The sequence below is a fragment of the Ornithodoros turicata genome, chromosome 4 (assembly GCF_037126465.1).
Source record: "Ornithodoros turicata isolate Travis chromosome 4, ASM3712646v1, whole genome shotgun sequence".
Classification (NCBI taxonomy): domain Eukaryota; kingdom Metazoa; phylum Arthropoda; class Arachnida; order Ixodida; family Argasidae; genus Ornithodoros; species Ornithodoros turicata.
The window spans coordinates 74,718,804-74,745,861 of NC_088204.1; the positions used below are offsets into that span (position 1 = coordinate 74,718,804).

Genomic DNA, 27,058 nt, shown 5'->3' on the forward strand with positions numbered 1-27,058 from the left:
GATAACTATCATCACCCAGGAAGCTAGTGCCACCATTGTGGACGGACGGCGCCTATGTGTTTCGAGATCACTGGGCAGTCTTGTAGTAGGCTATGGATATGCGATCAGATAATGCTGCTGAAGCTTCTGAATGCCTTGTACGCGCCTGTTTGAAGATTAGGTAAGTCTGTTGGCTGAATAGCGCTACACCTCTGTTTCCCATTGTGTGATTAGCTACCGCTGGTCTTGGCTGTTGGTGAGGGACAGGAGTACAGAAGGGCCACCACATACACGTGCTGAATTTCTTGGCAAGAATGCAAGAAAACATGGCGTAGAACTGGGAAGATCTGTTAATTCAGTGCAACTCTTTATTCAACAGTAACAAATGGAACAAGATTCTAGCTCATTGCCACACAAGGCTAAATGGCTGCAACAAAGGGTGCTTCAGTTGAAGCAAGTGAAGAGTCTGAAAACAGAAATGACACCTTTTGGAATTCGGCACGTCTTGCAAAAAATCACACCGGGATATCAGCACTAGCGAAACTGAGCGTTCTCATTCATTGTGGACAGCACAAAGATAGTAATGTAAGGAGTAGTCCAGTATCTGAACATTTCTGGTGGTGCAAAGCTGTCACCACAAGCATGTCTGCGTATCGCGGAGGGCAGTCTCACGGATTATGCGGAAACATGTGCATATATGGGCTCAGGCGTCGCCTTAGCAACAGCTGCTATCTTACATTATCACTTTCAAAGTTAATCGGTCGCCCTAGCACAAGAAGAAAAAAAAGACTGCCAATTTTTAAATATTTCCGTATGACACGGAAACCCAGAAAAAGAATCGGACAGGAGGCATACCACATGTTCCTGTGCCGCTGCTAACAAATACCAGTTAACTACGTACTTTTTTATGTATTTTAATTTTCTTAATGTACTTTTTTGCCCGCGGGCGCTAAAAACACATACCAAAAACAATAAAATACACACTTGCCTTCTTTTAGAAAGAGAAGATTACGAAAGATAGAATACTATGGAAGTTTATGTTCTCAGGCTGGAACGCAGAAGAGAGGACAACACACAAAGCCTCAAGAGCCTAAGAGCAATGAAAGAAGGAAGCCACTGAAAAGGTTAGCCAGCTGTAGAGCTGGAACCCACATCTTCGGGAAAGGAGGATTTCCAAATGATGTGTTTTTTTTTTCTTTTGTTTATGTTTCTTTTTTTCTTTTTTTTCGGTGACTCCCTTCTTTCATTGTTAGAATACTAGCTCCAAAAATGACGTGATCACTTTCAAACAGCGCTGCGAGTGCTTGTGATGGCCAGGCATAGGAAGGTATGACGTACCGTTCCAACTTTCGTAAACTTGACCGGTTTCCCATTCAGTGTGGCGGCCTTTGGAGTTGTAGCGACGCCAAGCAACGTAACTCTCGTCAGAACGGCCGACTGTCTCTTCCTGCACGGCATACAGTGTCCGGTCAGCGTGTTCTGGAAACAGAAGTCAAGGCAGTGAGGAACGCGTTGGTAGAACTCACGCGCAGACTGTTCGAGGAATGTGCACGGTCTAAACAGCATTGTGTAAACAAGTTCCTGCTTGAACACAGCCACCGAAATCAATTTTTTGTATGGTTCTTTGGTTGTACTGTTTCATTGCCGAGTGATTTGCATAGCGCTACGGAGGCCTGTTGTTTTCGGGAGGGGGACATCGTGCAACGTCGTAGGGATCCTACGGGGGTATGGTCTACCAGAGAAGACATTCTTATATTTTATGTACTAACTCGCGTGTGGTGCGCGTGCCGTACATACTAGCATGCTCCTCGGAGCAACACGTAATCGTCAGATGCCGCTCCCGATACGTCTATATGTCTGCTTTCAGTGGCTACCCCAACAGCACCGAATATCATCTGGGTGTACGAATAATGCCACAATAAATTCGCTCGTCCGATGGATAACTGAATGATTGTGATACTGTGATACTGACTGTGATAACCCATTATCACAGCTATGCACAATTCAACATAAGTATACAGCACGGCATTTGGTGACAGGTGCATTTTTACAAAGGCGCAGGATCCCAGGGTACGCGATACTTTCTATGCCCTTTCTCCGCTGAATTATTGCAGTTAAGCGCTAAACTTCCACTTATTTTACGTTGAACACCCGCTGACGCTATTCACCCCTTTCACTGTTCACAAACAGAAGACACAAACAGAAGGCACAACCGGAAGGTGTCTAGGGTTCCCAACGTCAGCGGCTACTTGTGGCGCCACGTCGTGTCAGTGATTTCAGTTAAACCCTGTCTGCTCACGGATAGTGAAAGGGTGTAACTCAAATGAATGACATGGCGTGGCGCCACATGTAGCCGCTGACGCTGGGAACCCTAGACACCTTCCGGTTGTGCCTTCTGTTTGTGAATAGTGAAAGGGTGAGTACGAATCCAGCAGAACTTCTGACCAGAAGCGTAAATCTTCGTGATATTGCAACTTCCCTTACTTCATTTTGACAGGGAATTGCAAACCACCGATTGCCGATTAGGTTCCGGCTTTAGTCCTGGGCCTTAGCATGACGCATAATAACTTCTGTCTTTGTCAAACGAATGCACGTGTCACACTAAAGGTTTCTAGCGCTAGGTTCACTGTATTTTGCAAATAATGACCGGTGGAATTGTGAGTGGATGGAAGCCTGTGTTGTTCGAAGAGAGTCGCTCACCGTCATGTAGAAGAAGCTGAAGTAGCTGAAATCTTTCCGCTCAATGGAATCTAGGAATTAAGAGTCAGGAGAGGTTATCGCGAAATCGCAGCGTAAAACTGCAGGTGAACGTAATATCTGGCAACACCAATGGGAAGACATATACTTCCACCTCCGCCAAGGGCACATATTACAATAGTCCAGATACTTCCCGAAAGAACCAACAGACGCACAAGCAAACGTGTGTACGACTAATCAAAGCCTTCAAATTTCGATTAAAGAATGACAGTTTATAAAAGGGGGTGCGGGTGCCAATTCTACTCCTGGTGCAGTTTCTTTATCGAAATATACGAGTAGCCGTCGTGAAGGTTGAGCGTTGTGTTCGTCGTTGTGTGCTGTAGCGCCTGATCTACTATTACGTTGCGTGGCATTCGTCTGGCACACTGTCGCTTAGAGAAGCGCATCCCTGCGCTACCGGCAGCAAAACATGCACAGCTGCGTCGTTGCTAGGAGACGAACACACAGCGTTGACGTCACCCTCCACTTTGCAAAACCGCAAAGCAGGACGCGACGTACGAACGGTTGCCGCTTCCTTAAAGTACTAGAAATACATTATAGTGTTTAGCGGTGGCGTTTGTATGTGGCGCCTGGTGTCTGGGCGACGTTCATTTATAAGGCGAACTAAAAATAAGTACCAATCGATCAAATTAAAAGTAAAATGTTGAGTGGCCCTTTAAGCTGGGAAAGAAGTAGCTGTACTTACAAAGACTAATGCCGTCATCGACGTAGGCGTTCCCAGTGGCATAATCAGTCTGATCCGGTGCTATAACGAGGTGCAGTGTGCTGTAGTACATGTAAAGAAAAGAAAAAAGTTAGTTGAATTACATTTTAAACTTTTCACACACACACAAAAAAAGCTACAGCCTATCATGGGAGACGGCTAGCCAGCTTACTATGCTGATCCTCAAAATTGCTGGAAAATGACGAAGGTACGCCATAATGAACTTTTAATAGGTTCAGCAAGTAACCATCAGAAGCGCCTGAAAGAACCACATGTACGTGTCTGGTCTCAACGACCAGTAATCATTTAAAGAACGTATTAATGAACGGGCAGCTACTATTAGTATCCTTCACTGCAATATCAGGTTAGCTCACTGGTACCTGGGGGCGCGTTCCTGGAAGCGCGTGAGCACCGTAGCATCGTTGCGCAGCCCGTGCTTTTGCAATGAGCGGCGCTACGATGTTACTACGATGTTACGGTGTCCACGCGCTTCCAGGAACACGCCCCTGGTTGGTGTGCTTGATGAGTACTTGAAAGACTTTGCCTAGTACTTTGTACTTTACTTGAAGTACATTTAGCGTTTGGTATTTTGTTCTGTACTTGAAGTTCGGTATGACGATTTCTAGTTTCCTAATTTTTCTAATATTTCCTAATTAATTCTAATCCTTAATTTCCTAATATTTCCTAATTTGTTTCGAATCCTTGCGAAGTGAGGTACTTTGCTCATCACTGCTCCAAATAGGCATCATTTGCAAATGATGCCACGTACTTGGTACTAAAACTTTGAAGTGGGACGCCGCAACGAAATCACCATAAAGGTTGTGGTATATCCGTAACCTTTAGGATGTTAGGAACATGTGTACGAAATATCTCGTTCCAAAACTGGGCAGATTTTATTTAACTAATCTAACTATCTAACTAATTTATTACGAAGCGAGTGCTTCGCCTCTGTGAAGCGAGAGGGCACTGAAAGCAACACTGCTGACGTCATCCGGCAAGGATGGGAGCAGGTTGCGAAGCAGATGCTGGGTGATGTCACGGTATCCTCCTCCGGACGAACCACGTGCCCATTCGTAGAACCCAGCCTCTCCCCTTCCGATTTGTTTCGGTTTCAGTCTGTCTACCAACCTCATCATGACGTTTCCCGGGCAGAAGTCTATTTCAATCGATACATACAGCTTCAATAGACGTTGTTGTGTAATAGCATGCTGTCCAAGGCAGGACCCCCCCTCCCTCTCAGAAAAAATCCTGTCCGTCCCTGCAAATACCGTTAAGTGGAGACAGGTACGTTCCCCCGAGAACACGGGAAACCGGGAAACACGGCCGGGATCCTGCTTAACGCACCCAGTCACTCTTGCGTGGCCACGCCCCGGCCCCGCGGGTATGTGACAAAAGTAGATGATTAGAGTTTCGCCCGAACCCAAAGTTTCTCGGCAAAAGAAGGAAGAGCCTAAACAGCCAGTGGAACATGCAAATCCAATCCGGACCGACTACATAGTCGAATTCGCCCAAAGTGACGAAGTGTGAGTGTCTCACGTTTCATAACGTTCTGGAGGTCCACCGTCGCCAGGCACGATAAATCCGCTCCGTATGTAGATGCCAGGCTCGTGTTTATGGGCAGCCATATTCATGTATTCTCCGTTGCTGTCGATGCGGTCGGCGCCGTGCCAGTTGTACCATATCCCCGCTGGAAAGTACACACGGAGCACTCTCCTCCTGCGCTGAGTGCAGAGCTCACATTCAAAAGTATGTTCAAAAATAAAAAATAAGTTGTGCTATCCTAAATCAATTTTTGCTAGCAAAGGATTGCTTGCAGTTGGAATTGTTCCTAATTGAAGGAGAGACGTTTAAGGGAATTCCGTCTCATGTGTCGCCAGTTTCCGTGGCAACGTGCTCAGAATAACGAAGAGCTTCACTCGCGACATGAATGGTCTAAACTTAAGGACGATCGGTGCTGCAATACCAGTCTACAACAGATGCCTCTAGGGTCTATGCAGCACGAGCTGCAGCGTCCACCAAATAGTGCTAGAATAGGCTACTCTTTCGACTGCAAGGGTGTAAGGCCAGGCTGTGGGTCCGGCACGCAGCTCGATAACGTCCATGAGGGGCGTATCAAGGAAACAGCGGGATGATACCCGTCCTTCACTGTGCTCGTTCAGCACATAGGTTTTGAGTGTGATCGGGTACAATCTCCAGTACACGCGCATAGAAGCAAATTGATACGCGGTGCTCTGGAACAAGTGATCAAGGAACACCGCATTCGTTATGGCCAAAAGATATCCCAAAGTTCACAGAGGTATGTGTGGTAATATGAAGTATAATATGCATGCGTATATACTCCCTTATGAGCACGCTAGAATTTACTGCATGAAGCCAAGTTAAGAAACGTTGTTGTCAGGGAAAATGCTGGGCCTTACCGGCGTCATTTTGGGAACGATCAGCAGTGCGTTGCCCCACATGAACTGGAAAGGGAGTCTTCTGGCTTTAAGGTCGTCTGAAAACCTGAAACGGTCATCCTACGTTACATACAGGTCGCATTACTTCCAGACCTGATTGGAGGTATGAGCTCTCCTATGAGTAAGTTAGAAAACGGCATGAGTTGGCAATAGTTGTCTCATAGCTTTCTGTAGAAGCAGTCTTATCGCAAAATAATGTCCTAAGTCAATGGTTCTCACCGTATGCTAGTTTGGCTCTGGCAACTCTGGTTCAGGTAAGGAAACTATGAAGCGGGAAGCGTCACCTTGAGCTTGATGAACGAAGTAGACAAGTAGACGTTCCTCAAGCTCAAGGTTATGCTTCACACTTCAACGTTACACCAGCTCGCATGTATCCTTGTCCTTTCGTCATAAGGAAACTATACTGCTGCCCTACTATTACAGTGCAACATCTCAAGTTCGCGGAACCACGGAGCAAACCTCCGCCGAATCTCAGCGTGTGGACATCAAAGCAATTGTGCCTTTCAGCTGCATAGATAGTTCGTCAAAGAGTAATTCACGGAAAAGCCATTGACTGCCAGGGCCAGGTGTTGAACCTGAACCCTCCTGATTACCGGTCAGGAATACTACCATGACTGAGTAATGAGGAGGGTTCAGGTTCAACCCCTGGCGCTGGCACTCATTGGCTTTTTCGTGAATTACTCGTTGACTTTGTCCCTGAGGCTCTCGGACGCGTGTGGGGTTTTTCTTTAGGCGGAGCTCGCTGCTAAGCGAGCTCAGAGCGGGCTCATATGCCCATCTGTTTGGCACAGAGGATTGCTTGGTAAAAGTGACATCTGTCTGGAACAACAACTTTATTTTAAGACGATGATTGGGGAGTTTCACCGCCAGGGGCGATACACGACCACATTGGTGGTGGTAGCGTGTGTCTTCATAGCTTGCCGAAGCACCTGGGAAGACGTCAGCTAGCGCTGCCAGTGGTGAGATTCGACCCTGACACCTCTTTGCCGTTACCACGATCTTGGAGGTACAGCCAAAGACCGGGTGCTGTATCCATTTGGCATTGGCGTTTGTCAGTAGGTTTTAAATTGGTTTAATGAATAAACTCAACTTTTCTACGATATAGTATACATCCGTGCAGGCAGAAAAGTCATCCTGGTACTACTATGTACGCTGCGCTACATAGGAGTGTCACCTGAAACCCATAATGTGCACGTATTACCCGTGGTAACTTACTCGAAAGCCATTGGTCTGGCCACGATTTCGCCGTATTTGCTGCTCTTGAACAGTAGGGTGTAGGTGTACGGCTGGAAGAACTGGCGAAGCGTTACGGTGTGATTCTTGAAGGTTTCCGAGAGGGCTCCGTCTAGCGACTGTGGAATAAAGGACGGCACCTTTAGGGACAGTTGATGCGTTTACGGACCACAAACTCCGCGACGTCCTGTCCTCTCAGGCTCTATTGTGGAGACGTTACGTCAAATTCACTGCTATACAGTAGCAGAAGTGGCGGGGTTTTGCGGGGTGGAGCGTTGTGTGGATTGCAGGACCGGATTTTATGGTGGATTTTGGTGGATTGTTATGTCGGGCCCAGTGTTATACGCATGCAATGTGGTTGCCGCCGTATGTGTCAGGAGTACGGATTCATTTCGAATACCTAGTACAGTGTTGCCCGTAATCTTAAATTGTAATTTTCTAATTAATTGCACTGTCGATTGGAATGAAACTTGCGCAGTTTTTGTCCTGGTGGCTTGGACTATCGAATAGCCACACTAAATGACATTTGATCGGTGCTGCTTTACAGTACCTTTAAGTGTTCCGTTATTCCTTCCCTGTTTCATTCCCTCAGCCATTACTACGTAACTGTTAGGGTAAGTCTTACTGTGGATGCTTCTCTCCGCAGTAGAGGGAAGAACATAGCCAGGCTTAGCCAGGAGTTGCACAGACTGCCATGTGGATCCTTGGTGTTTGAGTCGAAATTGCACACATTGGTTCCAAAGAGCGGCATAGCATACATGCTGTAGCGAAGCAAGCCTGCAAAGAACATATGTTTCGTTGAACGTTTTCTTTTCTTTCTTTTTTTTACTGATTTAATGCTGCACGAAACTCTATAATGTGTTCGGTAATTCGACCTCAGAATGTGAACTTGATAAAAACTTTATTCCGACCGAGCCCCTTCAGCAAGTGGTAGCAAGACGATGCAATAACATCTCGCCTGCGTCTGTCGACTGATGTAGTCACTGACGTGTAAGGAACTACTTCCTGACTCTCCTTCCTATCCTGTTACTACCCTATGACGTCCTGACTATGGCTACGGCTATGACATATGATGAACTCATACACATCTAGGATATACCATGTACACCTGGTGCATGCCTGTCAGCAGGTACCGTAATCTACGTGGCATATACTCCATCGTTGCCGTGTCTTCCCCTACTTCCTCTTCTCCCTAAATGACTGATATTCTAACCAATTCCAAGTTAGTCTCACCACCAAGAGCGCCGTTGAGTCCCCACCAGCTATGCCTGGGACGCCGAACCCAATGACCAGTGGCACTGCCTTGACCCGGGAATGTCCTCTCCGCAATGATGCCTTGCCGTCTCATTTGAAGACTCGATAGGGCGCTTCGTAAGAATCACAAAGGACGGGTTAGACCTCTCTGGTGTCGCACAGGTCACGCGGTATACAGGGTGTCCCAGCTAAATGCGAACAGATTTTTTTTAAATATATATATATATATATATCACTTTTTTCGACATGAAGTCAGTTGTAACATCGCATATGCTGAAGGGCTTAAGAAGGCAGCAGCAAACTCCTGAGTCACTGTCCTCATTAACGTTTAATAATTAACTTTTTAATTTAAAAGCTACGAAGTTGTCCCAATGAGAACACATTTGGTTCCTTCGGTCACGTGATGCCGTAGCCGTTCGATAGATCGTTCGCAAAAAATTCGTGAAGGATCACCTTTTTTTTCTTTAATTTCTTCATTGCGCTTCTGCAAAGACGCGTGTTCCCTTCTTTCCCCATGTGAGAGGGTGAAGGGGCACAGTGCCGCCTCATGCGTCGATGATGAGCCTTAACTTGTGGAAACAAAACGAAATTCATCGAGTGACGCCATCGGAACTGCCTTTATCTTCGGTTGTATTTTCTGTTTACTTTACATCATTTTCCAGGACGCAAGAGGAGGTAGTGTGCTCTATCACCCTCTAACTCATTGGGGGTGAAGGAAAGACACGCCTCCGAAGATGCGTAACGAAAAAAAAAAGTTGTTCATTCACGATTTTTTTTTTTTTTTTTGCGGACGGATATCAAACTGATTTTTGTTCGGAAAACGGCTACGGTATCAGGTGACCGAAGCGACCAGATGTTTTCATTGGGACCACTTTGTAGCTTTTATAATTAAAACGTTAATTATTGAAAGTTAATTGGGACGTTGCCTTAGAAGTATGTCGATGTCCTCTTAAGGAGTGCCCTACAGCATGTGCTATATTGCAACTGACTTCATCTCGAAAAAAGTACTATATATATATTTTTTTAAAAATCTGTTCGTATTTAGCTGAGGCACCCAATGTATGTAACACGTACTCAATGGTCGTTCGAGCTTGAAGGAAGGTGTAGACGTGTTTGAGATCTCTGTACGTCGACAGGCGGAGAACGTTCGTATGGCACTCGATTCCACTACGATTGTAGGTGACCCCTGGCGGCAGGTATGGTAACCTAACGGGAAGGGGACATTCGTTTCCCACTTTGGGGCAGCGAGGTGCTTCCAAGTCCTGTTGTTAGGAGAAAAATTTGTTGTTACGCGATGAGACGTTGAAATATAAGAACAACCATCTCCATCTTTGCTCGTTCTGCCAAGCAAGTTCAGGTACGGTATTGTTTCGATGCCTCCTTCTCTTCTTTCTTGTTCTCTCTCTACAGCAGTTACGTCCGAACGTGTGACTGTCGACGTTGACGGGCCCTATAATAGAGCCCTGCGAGGATGAGATTTTTTGCATCCGCCACAACCCGCATCCGCGCACACGTTATCCGTTTACATCCGCATCCGATCCGCTGAGCAAAACGCAACATCCGCATTCGATCTGCAAAATCCACGCGTTTCGAAGGACGCGTAAAGACCGCCGGAAGCATGTTGGTATAATTTCGGATGCTTCCATGCTGTCACGGAAGGACTCACGACGACAAGCAAAGGTAAACCCTTCAACAAACGCGATATGGAGAGACTTCTGGAACGCGTGGAACGCTACCTCGCCGGTGCTCGCGTGGTTCGAGAAGCCATAATGCCTCCTCTCCCGTCTTGGCCATCCATTGTCTCAAAGGTGAACCCGAGCATGCGCTCGCTGTCGGCGCGCAATACAAATAAATTGCTGGTGGAAAAATTAGAGTACGCGGTATATCCGCATCCGATCCGCTGCATTCGCATCCGATCCGCACACCGCAGAAAGTGCTAAATTTTCAACCGCATCCGCAAGTGTCTTGCGGATATCCGCTTCCATCCGCTGATGGTGCAGGGCTCTACCCCCATAAGGTTATCGCTTTAGAAAACGCTGATGTTCGTCGCAGTAATACAAATATTATCGGCTGTTTGCAGTAAGAAAATTCACTTCTTGCCTTCTCATTCCTTCCTGTTTACACGCGTTCCCTCTTTATATACGGGAGGTGGATGCGTACATTGACGTGACCCAAGCAGCACAATGTACCGAAAGTCGAGTGCAATAGGGGTGGGCGGTATGTGTCTTATCAATGTTCTTTAGTTTCACCAGTTCGTTCAAGGTCTTCCACGTACCCGTCCACCCTATTGCACTCGACTTTCAGTACATTGTGCTGCTTGGGGAGTTTCATACAATTTGCAAAACAATTTCCGTGGCTGTGAAGTCTCGTGTTCTTAACTTACGATTATGTAATACGGATTTTTGGCAGAGAAGAGTTGGGTCCCATCCAACACTCCGAACCAGAACTCCATTTTCGCGGGATGGGTGAAGTCGATAAGGTAACGGATGTTGGCATTTTGTACCTGCACACAAATAATAAGTCTTGTACCGCACATTATTGAGCAGATTCCATAAAAAAAAAAGCATGACAGCGTGTCGACGTCATTCAAACGCACTACGATAGAGATCAAGGAATCACGTTAAATATCAACCGGCGTGCAAACGTCAGGCATTAGTCACCCAATGGTTCGTTAAGGAGTAACTTTTGTATATTCTCGTTTCCTGTAAGCTGAGGTATAATGAACCCGTGACGAACATATGAGAACATGAGCTCACATGATTTGCCATTTCGGAACGAGCACCCAGCGTCATTGTCTTAAAAAGAGCTCTCTATTGTTCCATGATTTGTTCTTTGTCCATTGCACACACGCTTCAATCAATCAATCAATCAATCGATCGATCAATCAAAATATATTTGATATAGCAAATACACAAAATTAAATGTTTAAATTCAAGAAGGAAAATGGCGAAATGTAAACGAGGTATAGTAATCATCTGACCTCTTGTACGTGGTTAATTATAGGCACCAGGACACCATTTCTATTCATGATACTTTACGCTCCAAAACGGATTATACCATTGCCTCTGCTTGATCAGGGGGTGTTCAACACTTCCTAATCGCACAAATTTAACATCTGATACGTAACCAAGACAAGCATAAGACCGTCCCCACTCAGGAGCTAAGGATAACATGATTGATGCCATTTGCCAAGTCCACTGTATAGCCGCCGACTAAGTTAGGTCACGTGAGCGGATCATGCTTCTTCGGCCTCGTGGTTTGTTCCAGCATATACCCCTTGGTAAGTACCATCCGATATCGCATGTGCTAAAGCCTAGACAAAATGGCGACGATTGCTCTTTCGTGTGCTTAAGTGTCCAGACTCTCAAGCAGAGCATAATAGGTGATTGCTGCGTCCATACACAGTATATCCATATACCGTATCAAAAGCTTACCCTGCGCTATGCATACCCTCGGGAAAGGACAGGAACCTAGGAATGCCGTACAAATTACATTTTATGGGGGGAGAACAAATCATGGAACAATCGCACCTTCTGGTCCTCCTTGCAATTACTCCTCCGTTGTATAGTCCCCTGATCGTGAAATTTACTCCTCAGCGCTGTAAATATTCCCGAGGCTTCGCATAAGCAACCCTGGATTTAGTCCCGAGACGAACTATAATGGTTGTGGCATGTTGGCCTGCTTGCACGAACGTTGACGAAATTCCTCAGTGGCCTCCTCAGTACATTTAACGGTGCCTTGCCCACGAGCAGAGTTGAGGACTGTACTGTAGGGCATAGCTCTTATACCGAAGGTACTGAGGACCGTTCTAAGGAACCTCCTAAACTTTCGTGCAAGGAGGACCTATAGTCTCGAAAATGATTAAAAACATTTTTTTTGTCTTGGAGTGTACCGCAGTACTAGAGCACGTATAGTGTGAGTCAAGTCCAAGATGGCTGTAGAACAGTGAGGCAGTGTACCGTAATATCATAAGAGAAAGACATAGGCAAGGTCTTTTTAGAACAGCCTGGACGATCGTTTGGAAATGATATAGGACAGTCTTTCGCTCAACTCACGTCACATCGAGCTGCTTTGCCCTCCCTGGTTTGAACGACGATTTTTTGGTCGATGGATACATTCCAGGATTTTCGAGCAGTCGAGAGTAAGTTGTGCACCTCCTAAAAGAACGCGAAGAGAATCCAGTTCGTGCAAGATGAATTTTGGGAAATGAAACTCAGACATATTGCAGTGACACATCACTTCCCTCGAAACACCGTCCTTTGCTAGTAAGGAGCACTTCTATATTAGCTTAAGATTCAACTGATAACGTAAATTGCAACTACAGTGAACCCTCGTTATTATGACCATGGTCGTTCCCGAGAATTTTGGTCATAATGCGGGATTGTCATATTAACGGGAGGGGATTTGCAGAGGTTTCACTGCATTGTTCCCAAGAAGTATGGTCGTAAAGCGGGCATGTCAGATTATCGGGGGTCATATTAACGAGGGTTCACTGTATACGACTGAACTCGACTGCATGCAACTCGAGTTCCCGTAGGAATTCACACGGGGCTGAGTCTTAGGATATTACACAAGGTGCCTCCACCTCGTTCCTGTAGATATGAGTACGTGTCGTTATAGAAGGTATGGTAGATTCAGATAGATATCCTTGTCGCTATTGGAAGATTAGTATCGGCAATTACGAAGAGTTCTAGAAGTAGATGTTAACACGCTTAGCATTTCCTTAGCCTTCGTGTGTGTGTCGTCTTTTACGTTCCTCAAGCTTCTTCGAGTATTCTTGCACTATGAATCTTCACCAGCTGGCCACCATCCTCTCGGGTATCTCAGCTTAATGTACTGAATTTTCTTCTGCGTGTGTTCGTTTTTTTTTTCTTTCTTTCACACGTTCTTTTTTTCGAACGCCATCCCTGTGTAGCAAAGTACAGGTCGGGACAAAAGTTCACGGAACATGCGAACGGCGCAGAGGCCAGCCGCTAGAGTGTCGCACCGAAGAAAAGGTCCGCAGCTCGGTCCGCAAACTTTTGACCCAACCTGTACGTTGGTAGAGTGACCTAAGGACTAAGGGCGTGATATTGAGGACTGCGTGAGGGTCTGCAGCAATCTGCAATTCATGCAGCAATCTGTAGAGAGCGACCATGTACAAAATTACTGCACAACTTGAACTCACAGCGATGGTCTTCGTGGTCACGTACTCCGATAGCTTCTTGTAGACAGAGTTCCCGCTTGGATAGTAGTCGAGCAGAAACTTCGGAGGCAGGCGTGGAAATCCGACCACTTTCTGGTATTGCACCATAACAGACGTGAGGGATGGACCCAGGAAGAGAAAGAAGTCCAGGACTCCTCCGGTTGTCTTGAACGTTGCCAGCGCTCCTTCTGACAGTTGCATTTCTGCAAGAATTACACAATAAAGCAACGTGCCCTGTTGTCTGCTTATATTGCTTATTGCTTTACACACACACAGACACACACATATATACAGGGTGTCCACGCTAACAGATTTTTAATATATATATATAACACTTTTTCCAAGATGAAATCAATTGCAATATAGCATATGCTGAAGGGCACTCCCAAGGAGGGCATTAGCAAAGTCCAAAGGCAATGTCTCAATTAACTTTCATTAATTAACTTTTTAATGATAAAAGCTACAAAGTTGTCCCAATGAGAACATCTGTTCCTTTCGGTCACCTGATATCGTAGCCCGTTCGATAGATCGCCCGCAAAAAATTTGTGAAGGAACGCCACTTTTTTCTTTATTTTGTTCATTGCGCTTCGTAGAAGACGCGTCTTTCCTTCATCCCCGATGTGAGAGGAAGAAAGAGCACACTATCGCCTCTCGCGTCCTGGAAAAAGGTTAAAAGGAAACAGAAAATACAACCCAAGAGAAGGCCAGTTCCGATAGAGTCACCCGATACATTTGTTTTTGTTTTGTTTCCGCAAGTTAAAGCTCATCTTCGACGCATGAGGCGGCACTGTGCTCCTTCCCCCTCTCACGTTGGGGATGAAGGAAATACGCGTCTGCGAAGATGCGCAATGAACAAAATAAAGAAAAAAAATGGCGTTCCTTCACTAATTTTTTGCGGGCGATCTATCGAACGGATTTTTGTTCTGAAAACGGCTACGATATCAGGTGACCGAAAGGAACAGATGTTCTCATTGGGACAACTTTGTCGCTTTTATAATTAACAAGTTAATTAATGAAAGTCAATTAAGACATTGCCTTTGGACTTTGCTAATGCCCTCCTAGGGAGTGCCCTTCAACATATGCTATATTGCAATTGATTTCATCTTGGAAAAAGTGTTATATATATATTTTAAAAATATGTTCACAGTTAGCGTGGACACCTTGTATATATGTATGTTTAGAAGTAAGTTTAGTAAGTAGTAGTTTAGATGTAAGTCAAACGTCGCCATGCCAGTACTGGACAGCTGTTTCGGCCTTCTTGGGCCTCATCAGCAGTACGCAGGCAAGCAACGTTTGAGCGGATGGCGTCAGAAGGTCGATCCCTCCCGTCAGGGAAAGCTAACTCACCACCGAAAGCCCAGTGCAAAGCCAGTGAAGTATACTAAGGATATTTTTTTTCCCTAGTATGTATATATATACATGTGATGAACACAGGAACATCCGTCCCGAGCAATGTCAGTTTAATGAATATGCCTGCCGATGCACGAGCGTGAGTTCCGTCTTCGTCGTTACGTCACATAGATATATATATATAAATATAATATTATTTATATACTATATATTATATTGCTTATTGTGAAGGGGACATTATTTAATTCCCCACTATCGCCATCAGCACTAGGGTGGAGTGCCGCCCCTGGCCGATGAGACTCCCCATTCATCATCTCAAAATAAAGTTGTTGTTGTTTGTTTATACTGCGAGGCCTCAGACATGCGTCCCCCGGATTTAATTAAATTCAAACGATTTGACAGCACTTCCTGCGCTACCAGAAAAAGGGAATAATCTTTGTCTTTTTGTGGACTAGGTGCATTGCCGCAACCACCGCCCCTGTTCGACACTAAATGCATGGAAGGTTCTGCGACGTTCATCCACTATATATATATATATATATATATACGTGCGGTCTACGGGGACCAGAATCTGTAAATTTACTCCCAATGCAAGTAACTCGTTACTGTAACCAAGCTCCTTTTTTCGGTTTTAACCTAACACGTTGCTTTTGAGCTCCGGCAACTTCTTGTAGAACTCGTTCCTTTTTTAGGGAGCTTTGTCAAAGTAACTTGAGGTAAGTTCCACGTTCCTTTTGTTCAGCTGTGATCTACAAATAGGGCAAGCCGCATAAACTGCAAGTCGCAGAATACATACCGACTTCGTTGCTGTTGAGGAGAAATAATCCAGTAGCCACGTTGCTGCGGTTGTGTAGGAGGAGGAGGAAAGGATGGCCGCCGTAAAACGTGGGAACGTCATTCTGAAACGCATTCAAGTATACATTCTACATCTTCGCCTTTCAGCAGGTGCCTGAAAGGCACAGGTGCCTTTCAAGGGTGCGCGGCCGACATAAATGGGATGAAGGTGATGATGAGATTGAAATCGTTTCAGAACGTAATTATCAAGTTTTGTCTTGAACCGGTGACTCGATTGCTTGGCAGAACGGGAATCTGAAGTCGCTGACTCTTAGCGACTTCCGGTTTCTGTTCTGCACGGCCGTTCTGCGGTCACGGCACCTTAAGCTCTGGCTGTGAAATTCAATTTGCTGAAATAGTTGACTGCGAATTTCATCGAAATATTTCGCACTGCGACTCTGATCAAAAATGAAAAGCGCGTGACAGCGTTTCTTTATATCTTTCCCTTCATTATTTTTCGTAATAACCTTACCCCCACAGTTTCTTTATCTTCGGTGTGGGTCCGCACTGTCGCTCAAGGGTCATATTCGCTTCATGATGTCAACGCCATTAGGATTAACCAACTCTCCTCGACTTTCAGCAGTGACGTAATCTCTAGAATTCGCTCTCACACCCATGCTCTGGTGTATCTGCCAGTCAACGGCCGAATTCTCGGAAACCAGCCGCTTGCAGCCATATGGGCAGCCACTCGTAGCCACTGTATGTTTGAAATTGACTGCTGCAATTGGCTGAAGCAGACGACACCCCCTGCGAAAAGGCACCCAACGCGGCCCGTGATCTAGGTGGCGTTGACAGCGCTTCAGCCATCGCGGGCCGCCATCTTCGAAACGCAGGACTCAACACTGCTCGATAGATTGCAATGAAACGTGAAATTCCGTACAATTTCAGCACGACTTTTCGATTTCAATAATAATTCAGACATAACACTGAGTGCAGAGTACAGCTTGGAACAAAAGTTCACAGAACACCGTGGTGTCGCATCTCTTTATTGGCGCGGCCCCCTAGCGACAAACAGGTGCGGACACAAATACTCAGGGATGAATAGAATGGCCGGGCATCCGTTTCTTATTCGATCTCTCTGTTATCTAGTAGGGGGCGGCTGCGATGATGAAATACGCCCATGGCTCGTTTCGTAAGCTCTTGTCCCAAGTTCTACCTCTACTTATGTTGTCACAACTGCACAGTTTGATTCCAACTAGCCAGGTGACTCTGCCGTTGGTTACAACCGTCGCACCAACTTACCGCAGTTAGGTAAGTCGTATCCTCGGGCTCATCAATGTAAAACACGTGCCTAGATCGGGTAAGAGGATTGAAATAGGAGCCGTTCTCTGACCGGATGCCGTAGATGATGGAGGCAGGCACCTGCACTGCGAGCTGGTTGAAAAACTGGCTGAAGATGAGGCTACTAATCTCGAATATGAACCTGTAAAATCATGGGAAGTTCCTTTCTCAAGCACCGCTCTTTGAATGTTGCAATACTGCAGACTCCGATGAAAGAGGTATTGTCCTCCTAAAACGAACTGGGAGATCGCTAGCTGCAACCTTTATGTAAAGCTGAGAAGTTCCTAGGGTAGGTTTTGGTTGAGCTACTGCCATCATGCACAAACCAAATTACGCTCACGATCGGAAGGATGACGTGTCATGCCCATCGTTATATCCAGCGTTGGCTAGTTACGACGTTATAGGCATCACAGACGCTACATGGACGATGTACGCGTTACAAAGGCACAATGAGCACGCGCGACCTTTTAGCGCACGCCCATGTGTTGATATAACCGCATGAAGAGCAACGTTGCCACGGGAGCAGACACGTACTGTTCGCGACATGGTTATTTGAAATCGCCTGTCAATAGTTCTACTGGCTATATTTCCCTGATTGCCATCGAAAATGTTGTTCAATACTGTATATAAAGGTGGGCCATATACTGCACGTGTTTCTTACTCGAAATAAATTATCTTGCAACACCTCGAGATTTCAGATGGGGTAAACCACGGGGTGCTGAATCCAGACAAGTGTCACAAGCAGTACGTAACTTGTTCACCCCAAGTTGCTCTGTCTTAAATACTATTGAGTAGTAAACACATGGTATATAACAGTGTGCATTAAGTATTCTAACTTAAATTCGTCTTGAAAGTGACTAGTACTGATTTCGTAATTTACTCCTAAGTTACTTTTTTTTTAGACATGTACGCGAGACAATGATTAACCTCGTGTGCTTCTTGGCTTGTTTCTTGGACATTTGCATACATCAAGTAAGGAGGACAGCATCCTCCAAGAAGGTATCGCAGGAAAAGATGAATGCCCATAACTTTTATCTCCATTTTACTTGTATTCGCTCGACAATACATTTCACAAATTGTAACACGGTAGTAAGTTCGGCAGTGGTTCGTATTCTGCTCAACTGAGTTACTTTTTTGCCCAATACACGGAAACTTATTTTATGTGTGTTTTTGTTTTCGGTAACTTGTACAAGCTTGGCTTGCAGTGCCTTACAATGTACTGGTCAACAGACGGCAGCGTGCCGAGCGAACGCGATGCTTTTCGGACACGTCCTGGTCACGCACCCTTGTGCTTCTAGTGCCCTCCAGCGAGTAAAATTGTGCATGACTTGACCGTGGTTCGCATCAGAAGGCTCTGATCTCGTAACGCGACGACGTTGCATGAAATGAAGTACGAAACATCTACGACACCAATGACGCCGTACCTCTAAAGAACTCAGCGCTATGTTCTCAATGAAATGGCGTCGATGCTTACGTGATATCCTCGAATGTAATCAGCAGGTTGCCTTCCTTGGTCAGTTGCACTTGAAATCGTGCTGACTCCGTATATGCTTTTTCAGCAATGGGAGGCACAGGAGGTTCGAAGCGGGTCACTTGTTTGTCGGTAACCTACAGTAATCATGCGTTAACAAGTCACTGGGTGGGACCATTCAAAGAAGTGGTCCAAACCACTTTCGCCGTGTACAAGAACTGCATTCTTGAGCCTTCCTAATTCCTACGTCATACACCAGGTGACGTTACTGGCCATTGGTCGCCCACGCGTCACAATTTCATGAGGCGATAACGAGACGTGATAACGAGACGTGATACCTAAACAGTCGTACTGGACTATACAAACTGCTAAAAAACACACCGGAAGAAGACATACCTGTGGTGCCACGCATGGGCGTCGTCTTTGCGTGTTTTTTTTTTTTTTTTTTTTTTTTTGCACCATTAGTACTAGAGACGTGCAATTTCCTTCCTTTTCTTTATTTATTTTTTTTTTTGCGAAACGGCCCTTTAATGTTTTCAGGCTTATGTAACCGTACCAATGATCATTATTCGAATCCCAGCCGTAACCGCCATTTGTTGCTGTAATTAATTGGATTCGGTTTACATACTTTACCGCGGCTGGTCGCGGTTGAGCGCAAGAGGACGTTAATTCATTGGTGTAAGGACATAATTCATTGGTGGAAAAGGGAGTCGAAGAGTGTCCTTTTGCGCTACACTGCGACCAGCCCCGACAAAAATATGTAAGCCAAAACCAATTAATTACTGCAACAAATGACCTGCTTCATGGCTGATTTGTCCAGTACTCAATCATTTGCTATGTTCTCTTGAACTGAATGTGTGTTATCAGCAACTAGTACTCGAAGCAGACACTACGGGTAGACAGACCTTCATGTAACATCACAGCGCCCCCATTATTTTCAAGCAGTCAATGTCAAAGAATGTCACCAGACATCTACGACGACGTCAATGCTTCATGGGTGCGAATGATTCGATACTGCGTGGTAGTGAAATCTGTTCCGCTATTCCATCTTATCTGTCCACTTACTCGAATACGGATTGTGTCGATGTCGTACTTCCGAACTTCAATACCGACGTGCAAAGAATCGCGCGGAAATCCCGAAGGCGTGGATCGTAGCAGGGTGAGGACAATGCTGTACTTCGTTGAGTCGGTGGAAATGGTTTTGTAACCGCTGTAGTTCAGCGGCGCGTAGCACTGTGGGATGCCGGCTGGAAGCACAGAAGAAGTTTGTGAGACGCTGCGCAACAAGCTGCATTCCAAGCATGGCATGTGCGAGGGTTCAACGAAATGTAATGTCACTAATATAAGCATTGGTCTAGATTTGGTTATCGTGACTTTACGTCGCGAGATAACTGTAATCAGCTCTTCCGACGCCACGGTGCTCCGTCCGTGGTTTGATTTGCCCACCGGTCCAGCGAAGTAAACCAAAGCCTTAGCTCTTACTCCTTCATACTGTTCCACAGGGGTGGCATCCGATGTATTACAGTGAACCCTCGTTATTATGACCATGGTCGTTCCCGAAAATTTTGGTCATAATGCAGAATTGTCATATTAAAGGGACTATGAAACGATTTTTTTCTTCGTTTCGTTCGAAAGAAGACATTTTTCTGAGTCTAGAACCGAAATTTTACTTTCGTCGCGCGAGCGGACTTCTCGGGAGCGAATTTAAACGGAGCGGCGAAGGGAGGACAGCTGGCGCCGCGCCGTGGGGAGCTGCCGAGCGGAGACACAACGGGTAACTTGACGCGACCACGGTCGGCTCAGCAACACGTCATCGTGACGTGTTGCCGAGCTGGCCGAGCCGAGGAATCCCGCCAGGAGCATGCGCCGTAGGATCCCGCGTATGCGTTCATCGGGAGTGGAAATCTCCATGACAGCAGCTTTCGCGCGATCGGCAGATTTCGGCAGTGGCGGCAGCCACAGCGCGAGCTCGCGGCATTACTTGCCATTGTGCAACACCGGTGACGTAACGGGGAACCGAAGTGCAGTCCGTACAGCAGAGGGGGGTGACAAGTGCGTCAGCAGCGCTTCCATTGGTTTGACAACGAAGGAAAGGGAATTCGTGAGCCCTTTTAAGGAACGGTGTTGTTGAAAAATAAATGTTGTTAGTGCGCTAACTGTGTGTCCGTTGTCCTCGTCCTTTTAGCGCTTTTATTCTGCCATGCCTTACCAACAGGCCCAGTCTGAAGTTTTAAGTCCGTACAGTTACACCATCGGCAGGGAAATGTGCGCGAGAGAGGAGGAACGCGGAAGAGACATTTCCAGCGCGCGCTCCTCGCAGAGTGGAGCGATTTCGTCCGGAAAAATTTGTGGCATATTAGTTTCTCTGCGGGAAGAACAGTTTCCATCGAAAAAAAGTATGGGGGTTCGGGAAATTTCATAGTCCCTTTAACGCGGGGGATTTGCTGAGGTTTCACTGCATTGTTCCCCAGGATTATGGTCGTAAGGCGCGTATGTCAGATTATCGGGGGTCATATTAACGAGGGTTCACTGTACTCCGTAGACGAAAGCGTGCTGGGCGAACGCAATGCATCCTAGAGAGGTCCTGATCCCCCGTCACAGCAAACGTCAAGGCACACGTGACCTTAAAGATGGCGGCGCCCGTGATTTTACGGCCAAACCGTTTGTAAACAATGCGGCTGTTGTTTCTGCGCGACGTTTTGGAAGTCTTTCGATCAGGGTAATTATTTTTATCCGACAATCTCGCAGTAAAACGCGCAGTTTTGTACATAAGGCCTCGTGTACTGTTGACGACTTCCAAAGATGTGATGACGACCGCGCGTTAAGACTCACTGAGCCGATTGCGATGTACTTAAACTAAGGAGAAATGGGCTACCATGTTGCGGAAGAAGCACGGCATAGTTTACGCTGGCAAAATACGTTCATCTCTTGGCTTTATGACGACGAAGTTATGTCGATAAGCGGCAAAACGACATGTAAACAAAGTCACATGACCTCAAAATGACGTTTTCTATGGCGTGCGACCAGGACAAGATGGCAGTTTTACCAAAGGCACCCGCGTGAGGGCAGTTACAACAAAGTTAGAAAATAGCGCGATATTTTCTTCCTCTCAGTGCTCCAGACCGCTAAAAATTAGCGCTTGCCGTCAGTTGAGCTCATGTCAACTTTTCAGCGCCAATATTAGCACGGCATTCGTGTTGGCCAATGAGGAGGCTCTTCAGTGATGACGTTGCGGAAGTCGAGTTGTTTCGCTTCCGCATTTCACGGCACGGCGACCGCATTGGAACCGGCGGGTCTGTCATCCAAAATGTCTTATAATTTTTCGTTTATTGAGTTGATCGAAGTTGTTTGTTCGCATGCTGTCGAACTCCGGAGGTGCCATGATGGGATAGACCGGAAATGACCGGCGAACTTATTATATTATTAAATTACTTATACTTTATTACTAAATTAAATTACTACTTATACTTACTAAATTATAGCGCTAGCGTCGCTACCGCCGCTAATGAACAGTCCGATAACAGTGAGCGCTATTTTTACGCGTTGTTTTGTAGCGCGCTGCTGTATGTCGGAACAGGCTTTTACTCTAAGTTCGGTGTTTGTATTCCTTGTCGAGATTAGTTAAGTTCGCTGTGGGCATTTCCGCGCGTGCGCCACTGTACATTTTTGTCAGCTTATTTTCGATCGGGGGGACCACGAAACATGTATTTCCAGTAGAGTTTATTTTTCAACGGGGATTTCGATCACTTTATTTCGAGGTACACCCGGTTAGCGTTATTTCGTGCTTCCTCAATAGATGGCTCCACCAGCCGCGTAAGCGTTACTCGTAGAGGGAGCTCACATTCACGAAAACATACTCAGTCAAGCACGGTTTCGTGGACACATTTAGTTTTCATTCAACACACATTTACCAGGCATTTAAGTGCAAAAGCTGCGAGCGGGTGCTTTGATGAAGCAGACGGCTCTCATCAACAGTGGTACAGCTCCCGTGGCATAGCGGTTAGGATGATCGCTTTCCATGCCGAGACTGGGAGATGACACGGGTTCGATTCCTGTCACCGGCTGTGCTGTCTGATGTTTTCCATGGGCTTTCCGAAGACTTCCCAGACGGATGTCGGCCCAGGACGCATACTAATCCCCCTGTCCCCCACCCCCTTCCTGCTGTCCTCTCTCCATCTGTCCACGTCTGTACGCCGCTCATAGCCACAGTTGCTTCCCGGCGCTAACACGAATTTTAAAAAACTCACCAACGGCGGACGGATGCCAGCAGCATCCACGACTGATGCACCGGGCCTTGTTGGCACCTCTGTCAGGGTGGCAGTCGATGCGAAGATCCACGGATACGTTGACGCACAGGCTGGGGTTCTCGCCACGGTAGAGGGACTTCTGGAGTAGCAAGAAGATCCCGTTACTTTGCCAATGAAAAAGCATTCACGGTATACAGGGTGTCCAGCTAAATGCGAACATATTTTTAAAGAATATATAGCTCACTTTTTCCGAGATAAAATCAGTTGCAATATAGGCTCCTCAGGAGGGCATTAGCAAACTCTTAAGGCAATGTCTTAATTAACTTTCAATAATGAACTTTTTAATTATAAAAGCGACGAAGTTGTCCCAATGAGACCATCTGGTCCCTTCGGACACCTGATACCGGAGCCGTTTTCAGAACAAAAATCAGAATTCGTGATGGAACACCATTTTTTTTCTTTATTTCGTTCATTGCGCATCTTCGGTGACGCGTCTTTCCTTCATCCCCCAATGTGAGAGGGTGAAGGAGCACCGTGCCGCCTCATGCGTCGAAAATGAGCTTTAACTCGCGGAAACAAAACAAAAACAAATGTATCGTCTTACTCTATCGAAACTGCCCTTATCTTGGGTTGCATTTTCTGTTTTCATTTAATCTTTTTCCAGGACGCAAGAGGCGATAGTGTGCTCTTTCACCCTCTCACATTTGGGGTGAAGGAAAGACGCGTCTCTTGAGATACGCAATGAACAAAATAAAGAAAAAAGGTGTTCCTTCACGATTCTTTTGCGGACGATCTATGGGACGGATTTTTGTTCTGAAAACGGCTCCGGTATCAGGTGACCCAAGGGACCAACTGTTCCCAATGGGACAACTTCGTAGCTTTTTTAATTAAAAAGTTAATTATTGAAAGTTAATTAAGACATTGCCTTAGGAGTTTGCTAATGCCCTCCTAAGGGGTGCCCTTCAGCATATGCTGTATTGCAATTGATTTCGTCTCGGAAAAAGTGATATATATATATATACATACATACATATATACTTTTTAAATATGTTCGCATATAGCTGGGTCATCCTGTACGTGCGTGTGCGCTTTCCTTCTACGTGCTCGAAATCAATAGGCATCTACCCGAGATACGTCATCATGAACTTGGTACACAGACTGACACAGAAAGGAATCGGAAGGGGGGGGGGGCTGGGTTCCACGAATGGGCACTTGTTCGCTGCCTCCTTTTGAAAGAAAAGTATAGGACCGAAGGTCGCGTCCCTTTCAGGGACCATCGTCACCATCAACTCTACCAAATTGGTGGCGCTGTCGAGCACTATGACGTCATTTGTTTACAAACAGGGAGAGTCGAAGGGGATGTCTCGTTTTCTGCATTTTGACGTCCATTTGTGAAGACCAGCCTGGTTAATTTTACGTGATGCCTGTAAGCGGTACGAGAAAGTCGTCAGTAAAAAAATGTTTATTAATGTGGAAAATTCGTAGGACTCCAGAGAGAAATAAATATTGATTCACGCCGACGTTTCGAAAAGCGAACGACGTATCATGAAGAATAATGCCAGGTTCGACGTGATGTTTTCGTATTAGGCTTTTTCGTATTTCCTATTTTGGATTCTGTAAGCGTTCTACGTTACAAAACTTGTCACTTCACTCACACGGTTACTAATGTGGAACCCAAATAGAACCCTTGATCGCAACACACACAACACAAATATAATTGGCCGGAAATTACAACGAAACTTGTTCTGGTCTCTCCGGGCATCATAAGAAAGCACTCATCAGTAAGTGGCGAGTTCCAGTAGAAAAATATTTCGAACTATTCTTGGCCATAGGGACATATCCCTACAACTCTCGGCAACTCTGTCTATCTCACCTGTTCTCTGTCTGAATAGTCGTCAATGTTTTCGTTTCTGTGCGGAGCCTCTGATTGGCTGTCTTCCTGTCTGGAATCATGGCTCGAATTACCCAAGTAGCTGTAAGATCAATTCCGGTTCAATTTCGGTTTCGGTATTTCTGCTATATAGCTACGTTACCTGAAATGGGAGCAGGAAGAAAGGAGGACCATGCCTGCTACGCATAAAAACAGCATCCATTTGATGACCCGGTAACGGGATGGGACAATGCGGAGAGTCATTTCTGTCTGTCTGTACGCGGTATAGTGCATAAATTAGCATACTGAAATCATAGTTTATCATAAATTTGATCACTGACCCTCGAGTTTAATAAATAAGTAAACTGACGCTGACGAGTAATTTTAATGGTCGATACTTGTCATAATCTCCTCCCATCTAACCGAATGGCCCGTGCGTGTGTTCTTTCTGCGACTATATGTAATTTTTTGGGGGAACCCGCCGCTGTCACTGTATGCGGGAGACCGTTTGAGATTAGCCACATACCAGTGGTGTCGAGTTTACGGATTTCTGGGTCTTACCATGGGAAGGTTTGTGGCTCGAAGAGCACTGTTTAAGTTTAGCGTGCAATAAATCTGTCCAAAAGTGTGTAACGAGAGGCGCGAGGATTTCCAACTCAATCCACGGGAGGAAGCAGAGGCATAAACAGGAAACGCGAAAGACTCGCAAGACACCAGACATCTGGGAGAAATGTGGACACAAAGAAAACCGCCGGGATGAAGACAGTGGGCTGTTAGCGCAGTTAGTGAGGTGCAGCCAGACAGTAACGTCGCTAGGGTACGCGTCATCCGGTGCGGGAGCTCTTTGCGTCACCCCCTCCCCACCCACCACCACCCCACCCCATGCCCCCATTAATCGCCTGGTACCAGGAGTTCTGTACCAGGCGATTCACGATAAATAAACATATTACACCGCACTAAAAAAAAAGAAATAGCGCCTGGGAGAAGGCTCCTGATGTTTTTGGCGTCATCGTGCCACAGAGAACGAGAGGAAGCGGCAGTATTGGTGCGGCGCGTCACCCCTTCCGTCGCTTCACCCGGTGCGGGCCGCACCCCCCGCACCCCCTAATGACGCCACTGCAGCCAGAGAGTTGAGACGGTTTTGGCCGGGGTACCCACTTCGGGCTGGCGCGTGTAAGAACTGCGGGACGACAAGTGCGATGGCAAAACATGGCACCGGTGTTGTGTTTGTGTGTTGAAAGCGACAGCGTCGAGGAAGCGTCATGAAGTCGTCGCCGGCAGCAGCGTCACAGGACCATCAGGGGCATCAAAGAGGGTCACACAGTTCGAAAAGAGATATGTATCACGGCTTGTTTGTCTTTATGTTATATGTTCACCTGTCACGGTAAAGTGTTTTAACTGTTAATTTGATTTCTGGCTCCTCACTCTCCACCGTACCGAGGTCCAAAATTACCTGCTGTTGTCGCCTCGGAGTTGATGACCCCGCGACAATACTTCAAGGGTTACCCCAGTGAACCTATTTCATAGTTGCCTGTGCGCATTACGCCTATGACCGTGAGGGCACCGCGAAGCATTCTCTTTGCACACGACAGATGGCGTTACAGACACGTTACAGCCTGTTTCGCGATTCGGTGCTATACCCATCGGTTCGTTTCGGAAAGCGACAAGTGTGGTTCGCCAAACAGCCGCTAGGCTGTCACGTGAATAGCAGTGAGGTCCACTACCCTCTGCGAAGGAGGACATTCATCGATCACGAAAATCTCCTATCCCTTTCATGAGAACAGTTAATCCTCAATTATTAGAATGCCTTAAGAGGAACACTCAGTAAAGCACTAAAAAAAACAAAAAAAATCTGAGCTAAGTCGAAACTATAGCAACTGACGTACCTCAAGAAATTTCGAAACCAGTTTTCGTGCAGAGTCTGCACGTTCTGAAGTGCAGACACTGATAATGAAGTATTACAACGCAGTTTTCGATTTATCGTATTTCTTCCGGGCGAACTTTAGTTGAACTGAAACATGCGCCTTGCTCGAACTATCGCTTATTCCTTTTATGCGCCTACATCCATCTACATCCCTATTTTTTTATGTGCAGATCGAGTGACAACGCAAAACACGTAATGCTTATCAACAACGTTACCAAAACAGACATCTAACACGTGAAAATTGACGGATTGAGCAAAATGCTTATGCAGACGACATTACCTGAAGAGAACGTCGGCCCTGGATCACGTGATGGTGATTCTTCTTCGATAATGATGATGTCGATAGAATTCTCGTTGCGCTGGTGTCCCAGAAAAACGTGCCATTGAATTATAATTAAAAAAAACTACGCCACATAGAATCACACGGTCAACGGCATTTGTCCTACTATCAGGAACAAATGCCGTTGACCGGGTGATTGTACGTGATTCACCATCTGTCATAGTTTTTGTCACC

General features: G+C 46.1%; 1 protein-coding gene across 1 annotated transcript; it reads right to left on the bottom strand.

The window, feature by feature from the left end:
* Positions 1-333: 333 nt before the first annotated feature.
* LOC135393489 (lysosomal alpha-glucosidase-like) lies at positions 334-26,597 on the bottom strand. Its single transcript, XM_064623899.1, has 21 exons — positions 26,507-26,597; positions 24,784-24,894; positions 24,624-24,723; positions 22,751-22,889; positions 19,569-19,750; positions 18,507-18,640; positions 16,994-17,174; positions 15,714-15,816; positions 13,550-13,770; positions 12,438-12,539; positions 10,766-10,885; positions 9,457-9,644; positions 8,362-8,495; positions 7,754-7,905; positions 7,111-7,247; positions 5,857-5,941; positions 4,976-5,160; positions 3,422-3,501; positions 2,680-2,729; positions 1,318-1,458; positions 334-445 (listed from the first exon to the last, which is right to left on the bottom strand). Exons 2-21 carry the CDS (start codon positions 24,882-24,884, stop codon positions 383-385), a joined length of 2,598 nt encoding a protein of 865 aa, XP_064479969.1. The 5' UTR covers positions 24,885-24,894; positions 26,507-26,597; the 3' UTR covers positions 334-382.
* Between the last annotated feature and the right edge of the window lie 461 nt (positions 26,598-27,058).